The sequence below is a fragment of the Elephantulus edwardii genome, unplaced genomic scaffold, assembly GCF_000299155.1.
Source record: "Elephantulus edwardii isolate Elephantulus edwardi_28Jun2011 unplaced genomic scaffold, EleEdw1.0 scaffold00377, whole genome shotgun sequence".
In the NCBI taxonomy this organism is placed as follows: domain Eukaryota; kingdom Metazoa; phylum Chordata; class Mammalia; order Macroscelidea; family Macroscelididae; genus Elephantulus; species Elephantulus edwardii.
The window spans coordinates 460,625-469,088 of record NW_006400127.1 but is presented as its reverse complement, the minus strand read 5'-3'; the positions used below and the strand labels follow the sequence as shown (position 1 = coordinate 469,088).

At 39.5% G+C, this 8,464-nt stretch overlaps 1 protein-coding gene across 3 annotated transcripts in view; it reads right to left on the bottom strand.

The window, feature by feature from the left end:
• Positions 1-7,927, bottom strand: part of BICD1 (bicaudal D homolog 1 (Drosophila)) — a 312,684-nt gene extending 304,757 nt beyond the window's left edge. Inside the window, exon 1 of one of the 3 annotated variants that reach the window (XM_006902178.1) lies at positions 7,607-7,927. In XM_006902178.1, coding sequence (XP_006902240.1) covers positions 7,607-7,819 — 213 coding nt within the window. In that variant the 5' untranslated portion in view covers positions 7,820-7,927. The remainder of the gene's footprint in view (positions 1-7,606) is intronic. The other 2 variants (XM_006902179.1, XM_006902180.1) reach the window with 2 other exon arrangements.
• Between the last annotated feature and the right edge of the window lie 537 nt (positions 7,928-8,464).

Below are 8,464 nucleotides of genomic sequence, written 5' to 3'. Positions count from 1 at the left end.
TATAGGAATTAGTGGGGAAAACATACAAAGTCCTAGATGGAGCCCTTAGTAATCCAATGTTTTCCTTAATTAATTTATTCACTACAAAAACAGGGAATAATCCTCTGAGCTATTTTGAAGATTAGAGATGATGTGGAAGGCACTGAATGCTTGTTTCATTTCCTTTCAATGGCTACTCATCCCTGAATCAAAAAGTTTCCATTGCCACTTTCACAATTTATTTTCCAACCTCTTGACTTCATTTATTTTTACCATCAGCCTAATGAATTCTTTAATAGTAAGATCATGAATCTTTTTATGCCCTCCTCTCTTTCAAAGTCCTAAATATAGGTATAATCTCATGAGGGAAAGGTCTGTATCATATATTTAAAGATGTAATAATGATCACATTTTCAAATTTTCCACCAGTAACTACAAGTGTGCCATGGAGCCAATTGTTCTTAGGTGATGTCAGGCAGGCTCCAACACATCCCAACAGTATGTACAACAGAATGAAACCCTGCTGAGTCCTGAGCCATCCTCAGAACCTCTGCTGCACTCCAATCCACTCTTGCAGTCACTGTGTCAATCCATATTTTTAAAAGTCCTCCTCTTTTTTTCTGACCCTCCAAGTATGATGTCCTTTTCAGGGACTGAGCCCTCCTTATAATATGTCCAAAGTATTTCAAAATCTCACCACCCCTGTTTTAAAGGAACACTGTATTGTTTATAAGCCGGACTTGTGTGTTCCTTTGGTGTGTATAATCAATACTTTTTACCAACATAACAACTCAAAGGTATCAATTCTTTGGTCTTCCTTATGACTGTCCCACTTTCACATGCATATGAGGCAAATGAAAATATGATGGCCTGTTTCAGGCCTTAATCCATGAAGAGAATATCTATAAATATCTAAAAATTCTGGCAAACCCTCCAGTATGTATACTATACATGTATATGACAGCATAGTGAATGTAATAGAAGATTATGAAATATCACTAAATCATATTTGAGAAATAACTTACCCAGAGATCAATATTAAATTGAGATAAAAAGGACAGGATACAAAACAACTATGAGATATCATCTCACCCCAGTAAGAATAGCAAAATTTAACATAACAGCAAGCAACAAATGCTGGCGAGGTTGTAGAGAAACTGGAACCCTTATTGACTGTTGGTGGGAGTGTAAAATGGTGCAACCACTGTGGAAAGCGGTGTGGCGCTTTCTCAAAAAGTTGCAAATAGAGATACCATTTAACCCAGCAATCCCATTACTGGGAATATACCCGAGTGATTATAACTGCCATCCAAGCAGATATATACACACCCATGTTTATCACAGCTTTGTGTGCAACAGCAAAGAGTTGGAAGCAACCTAAGTGCCCATCAACAAACGAATGGATAGAGAAGCTGTGGTATATTCACACAATGGAATACTATGCCGCATTGAAAAACAAGAAACTCATGCAATATTATTCAAAATGGGTGACCCTGGAGGGCATTATGCTGAGTGAAATATCTCAGGCACAAAGGGACAAATACCGCATGGTGCCACTGTTGTAGAATGGGACTGACATCAGGGTTGGGGTAAGACTGAGAAAAAACTTGATAAATTATGTATACTGTATTGAAACAGATGAGGGAAAGAACATATTAGAGGCGATATATGACTGAGTATTATGGTTAGCACAGGAGTTCAGAATTAAGGTTGCATAAAGAAGTGTACTCGGTGCAGGTGGGGGGGGAGGGGATGGGCGAATTGTATACCAAAGAAGGAATTTATTTTTTCTTTTTCTTTTCAAAGAGAGGAGCGAACTGGTGGGGGGGGGGTGGGCAGGGAGAAAAGTGCAACAATGAATGAATGGAAATTCAAAATCTTTGTAAATGTTTATTAAAATTAATAAAAATGAAAAAAGGACAGGATAAGCCTGAACAATCTGTGTCAAAAAGAGATCTGATAGTGTATGTGCGTGTTTGTTGAAGTTTCTGATAGTTTCTGATGCCGTGATGTACTTTAGATTTTTAAAATAATTTGCTAATTAACTTGAATTATGTCTCATTTTTAAAAGTAAAAAAGAAGTCAAATGCTAGTTCAACATGCATAATACCATTATTGTAGAATGTGTGTAAGGATCCAAAGGGGGAGAGGGGGAGCTGATGGGTGAGGATGGGGGGATTAATCCTGTGGTCACATAATTTGATGGGGGAGGAAGAAGTGGGTAAAGAAAATGGGAAATATCTGGTGTGAAGAACAGTGTATATGAACTTTGCAAATAAACCAGTATAAAATAAAAATTTTATTTATTAAACTAAAGAGGTTAAAAGCTAGTTTAGGTGGATAAAAAAATTAAAGTATTGGCATTCTCTTCATGTTTATTCACAAACTGGAAAAAGGATCTGGCATTTTTCGTTTCACCACATGACTTCATGACTTAGAATTTACAAATGGAAATATTTCTAAACTATTTCTAATATAAGTATTTCTAAATATTTTTAGATGAAGAGAAGAAAAGGTTCGTTCTATTTAAAGATGAATCCTGGTCACTGAGCAGTGTTCATTGAGCCCTTAGTGTAGCATTCTTTAAAACTGCATCAACCCACTACTGTTGAATCAGTTCTGATTCATGGTTGCTCTCCATCAAGTTTTTGAGGTTGTAAATCATCAGAGGAGGAAACTGACCATCTTTCTGCCACTGAGGTGGATTTGAAACCACTAATCTTTCACTTAACAGAACACTTAATATACTAGGCCACCCAGGCTTCTTTAAAACTGTATTGTTAAAAATACATTGCCTTCAAGTCAGCGTTAACCCATAGTTAACCCTCTACTGGGTTTCAGAGGCTGTAAATTGCAAGAGAAAAGACTGTCTATCTCTCTCCAGAGAAGCTGCTGGTAGATTCTAACTGCTAGAGAAGCATAGAATTTGTGTTCGCATCACAGCTGAAATGTTTATTTCTTAAATGATTTAACAAGGATTAAATAGAAACCCTGAAAGCTGGCTCCAGGAGAAGCTGCTACCTGCTCCTCAAGTCCATCTTCTGCAGCTGGTTGAATGTCTCCATGCAAGCAGTTGATAAAATGAACAGGAAAATTACTTCAAGATTCTTTGTCCACAATGTATTGTAACCAAGCTGCAAAACTTTTCTAAAGGTGTCCCATGACTCCCCTAAAATGCTATCAAGAACACTGACCTGTCCCATTCTAAGGATACTACTAGTGAGTTGTTTTAATTGATCCTCCAGTTGAGTTTTCAGAGGCTATAAACTGCAAGGGAAGGGACTGCACATTTTTCTCCAGTGAAGCTGCTAATGGCTTTGAACTGCTTGCCTTTGGGTTGGTGGCACAATTCCTTACCCCTAAGCCACCCTCTATGGAGGTGGCTCTTCTGTACCACTGAGTTGGAACCAGCCCAATGCTGACCCTCCAGCAGGTAATCTGAGGCAATGAGGTGCATAGAAGGAGACTGTCCGTCTTTCTGCTTTGGAGCAGACACTGAATTCCATCCAAGTGCCTCAAGAATGACAACACAGCTCCTTACCCCTAGGCCACCAAAATTCCCTAAAGGTGTAAGCGGGTCTTTTCAAATATTACTGCATTTTCAGTTTATTTAGTAAAAATATGCCTGACTTGAGCATTACACTTTTTAAAAACTATATACCATCTAATTGAAAACAGCAACTTGAAAGAATGGGAATCTTAGCAGATAGTGAATTTATGTGAATGGAGGAAGAACAACTCAGAATAGGAAAATGTGAATGGTAAGATAACTAAAGAATCATCGATGTCACTGAATTGTACATGTACAAACTGCTGAAGGAATGCATATTCTGGTATATGCATTTCCAACAGCAACAACATGGACTGCTAGGAGAACAAGTTCATCCTGGAGAGGGTGAAACCGGGCTGCTCCTTGGAGGCAAGGATTCTGAAGCTTTGTCTGACATACTCTGGACATGTTACAAGAAGGGACCAGTCCTTGGAAAGGGACATCATTCTTGGGAGGGTGGAGGGACAGCACAGGAGCGGAAGATCCTCGATGAGATGGATTGATTCAGTGACTGGGGTACTGAGAATAAGTGTGTCAGAGACAAGATTGGCACAGAATAGAGCAGGGTTTAGGGCTATTGCACATAGGTCCACTATAAGTTGTAGGCGACTTGATGGCACATAACAAGAACAACAACAACTATATTTCAAGTTTTGACTATATTTTTAAATGTAAAGAAAAAAAGCAAAACACCCACTGTAGCTAGTGTTTGTTATATATGTGTATATTTTGTTTTTAAATTATTTTAAAACTTTGACTTTTCCTCAGATTGTTTTGGTCTAAATGACAGACTCATAGTGCTAATTTACAATATCACAAACGTACAATAACCAAGGTACTCAAGTCACTGATGAGCAAACATTATTTGTGAAACAAAAAATCATGGTCACATATGCAAGTGCACATGTTGCCTTGCCCAGTTGTAAAAAGTATTATGAAAACGAGATAAGAAACAATGGTGTCAGCAGCCATCCTTTCTTCAGGCCCTAACTTTTCTTTCAAGCGTCATTTTGTGAACAGAATCAGAGCAGTCATGCCAAGTAGGCACAGGGCAGGGCCCTAAATTATTTTAAGCCTAGCTAAAAGCAACCATTTGGAGGAAGAAATAACTAGCAAAGAAAATTCATGAAGACACCTACAGCTCTGCCCATCTTCAGGCAATGTCGTTCACTTGCAAGACTGTCATAGCACTTCTTATGCTGGGGATGAGGGTGAAAAGAAAACCTGGACAGAGGAGCCCTGTCAATGCACTGCAAATTGTCAATACCCGGCCTGGACTTAGTACAGTCTTTCTTCTCCTCTTAACATTCCCACAAATTAGTCCAATTAACCAAAACTTTCTCAAAATAGTCTAAAAAGAAATCATTTCTTTCATGGCTAGTTTATAGATAAAAACCCATAAACCAAACTCACTGCCAACAAACTGATTCTGACTCATCAAGACCTTCCGTTGAATCTTTAAGAGGGGAAGAGAGCCTATCCTCCTGAGGATAGATTCAAACAGTTTGGTTAGAAACCCAATAGACAACATACTAGAGCAGAGCACTAGAGCTCCTCATAAGATACAAAGCAACAGTCATTATATATTATCCATATGTGAACATGAACAATATTTCCTTTTTGAAAAGCAGAGCACTCAATAAACATGTTTTTCAAAAATGGCTTCTATATGATATCATCACTGGCATATTTCAGTTTACACGTTTGTTCTGGATTCATTTTTCAAATAGGAAATAGCACTTGAGTCTGAATTTGCATGTTCAACTAAAGTCAACAATATGTTTAAAGGATAAAAATAACAATCCATTGTTCTAAAAATTTTTACATAATTGAGCATGTTCATTAGAAATTTTAAATTTTCATTATACTGATGCTAAATGCCACTAATTTATGAATTTATTTTAGTAAAAATTGCCTTAATGACTGCTTAGTAACCTCCAGCTGTATGAAACAAAAATGTGTTCACATTTAATAGAAAAGCAAATGGATATCTGTATTATCCTGTATTAAGATCTGTTATACCTCCAAAAACCTTTTCTTTCCCCCTTCATTTTTTCCCCATCACCCATGACAAAGCTGATATAAATTGGGGATTTTTTAACTGGTCACTTCCTAAATTTCTTAGTCATTCTCTGACACTAATATTGATGACTGAACACCTAAAAATGTATGTCTTCTTCCAGTACAAATGTATTTGGTTCATGCAATTTAATTGTATGTCCACTATGTGCTAGATTTTGTGCGAAGGACTTTGGATACAAAACTGAAATATTCCTTCCCTGAAGAATTCATGCTCTAAAAAAAAAAAATAAAATTCATGCTCTCATAAAGAAAACGACATGTGGGTTGTTTAAATCAAGCAGAAAGGTCAGTTAACAGTTATAACATACTATGTTATGTTCCATTTCAATAATTCTGCCTCCTTTATCAATGTAGTGATGACGTGACACTGTCTGATTTGCAGTTGTGTCTTGGCAAAGCAGTGTTGATAGTTGTAGATAACATCATTCTCTGAAGAGTTACAGCCATTATCCTGTTTCCTACTTCCCAAGTTTTAGATCACTAAATTGAAGCATATGCAACTAAAACCTAATTTATGTTGGAAAATAGAAACTAGCCCAACTTTTGTTAAGAACAGACACCTAAGTGTTCAACAGAAGGGGGGAAAAATCAAAACAAAACCTCCACACCATAAATTAGACATTTACCATTTGATAGGCAAAAATGAGATGACTAGTTGGACTTTTTTACTACATGCATCACATTTATGTTTTTTGGTATTAAGGAATCAAAATAAAAGCAAGAAATAGCTGAGAGTATAAATGTCAACTGTGTAGTATACAAAATAAGAAAACAAGTTGACTGGATATTATTGTCATTTAACGGTAATAATATACACACACAAAAAAGACACTTTTTTGCAAAAGAAAAAATAGTTCGAGCATATTATTAAAGAAAAAATTTTACCATATTTTATACCAAAGGAAACTTAACATTTTAAAATGCCAATATGCCCCTCAAAATAAAGACATGCCAAAGAAAAGCAATGTTTACATTTAAAATTATAAATTTGCTTGCTGCTCATAGTGTCTCAGGAATCAGAAAAAACAAAATTCCTTAAGATTATTTTTGTATGTGTATGTGTGTGTGTATGTAGTCACATATATTCCTAACAGTATAACATGTGTGTGTATTAGACCTAAAAGTATTTTCTAGAAAATTAAAGCACGTTCATCATATTCTTTCAGTACATGTGATAATCTTTAGAAGAAACCAAAATATTCAAGGAGGAAAGAGAAGTGTTTTCTCCATGACCTATGCTTGTTTGCTTACATTATTTCAATCAGGAGATTCTCATTTGAAACATAAAGGTAAGCAGGTAGTGCATGTATTCCACTCAGATCATCTGTAGGTGAATTCAATTTTCCCTGATCAGGGTGACCTCATAAGGTTGGGCATGGCCCAGCCTCGCTCTGAAGTTAAATCAAGGCAGCAGAGTTGTTTTTCCCCTGCAGCCTAATGACAAGAATGCTCACAGCCAAAGAGAAGGAAGACTGACTGTCCAACCTTTGTCAAATGAGATGGCCAAGGAGTTCTAATAAACAGCTCACTCTTCTCATCAAAGAGTGGTTACTTTCAAGTGAAAGCTGATGTACCAAAAATTCTGTACCCACAGCCTGGAGTCCTTGGCTAAAAACCTATCCACAGCCTTTGTGGAGTATGAGATTGTCCCTGAAACCTGGACTAAAACAACAATAGTTTTGGAAGTTTGATTTATACATTCCAACCTCAACGACTGTCGTTTTAAAATGCAAATACTTGAAGACTCATGAATCTCCCTCCCCCACAGCCTAAACAACGACTGCTTCCCAAATTCCAGTATATACATTTCATTTCCTGAGCAATTTTTTTCTCTTGGGGGGAAAACAATGGTCACTTTCAAGCTTCTCTTATCAACAAAGAACTCTATGATGAAGAAATGGTCCTTTCAATCACATCCTTTCTGACTTTTTTATAAATGAAGAGTGGGAGTTGGGGGGGCGGGAGGAGGCCGAAAGGAGGTGACAGGAAACTCACCTCTTTCAGCTGCTCCAGCTCCTGTTTGAGGCTGTCGTACTCAGCCTCCAGCTCGTCATACTGCTGTTTGAGGGTCAGCTTCTCTTCTAGCACCACCAGCCCGTACTCGGCAGCTTGGATCTTCTCGTGGGTTGTCTCTGTGAGCTCCTTGGTCAGCCTCTCTATCTCAATCTTATAATGGTCCACAGTCTGCACTATCTCTTCTGCGGCCATAGCCTCGGTGGATGAAGGCAGGGAGAAGGTACCAAGGTAGGGGTGGGAGGAGGGGGTAGTAAAGCAGAGCTGAGAATGGGGGTGGGAAGGAAATGGGGGGGAGGATAAAAATGGAAAAGAAAAAGTGTGGCAGATGGATGAGCAGAGAGCAATGTCCTGCTGGCCCCTCTTCCAGCAGCAGCTACACTGCCGGAGAAACTGACAAGAAATGCAACATGGAGAATGCAGAGGAGCAAATCAGGGGCGAGGCGGCAGCTGCTGCCGCATGTGTCCTCTGGGCTGGCCCCTGCGTGCGGTCAGCAGCCGTGCAGCATGGCCAGGGCTGCAGCGGCCGGGGGCGATGAGGGGCCTCCAGATTCTGCTTATTCAGAGGCTCCCAGCCGCCATGTCTCCCGGGCAGCGTCACTGCAGTCCCCCAACTCGCGCGGGTGCGCTCCGGCTCGCGTCTCGCTGGCTCTCTCCACCTGCTCGTTCTGGCCCTGCAGCAGCCTGTGCGGAATGATGCAGTCGCGGGGCCCGCTCCCTCCCTTCCCGCCTGGGCCCGGCTCCCAGCAGGAGGCGGGGAGGAGGAGGATGGAGTCAGCGCGCGAGGGTTGGGGGGAGGAGGGAAGGATCAGACGGAAACGTCCCGCGGCGCCTCCCGCC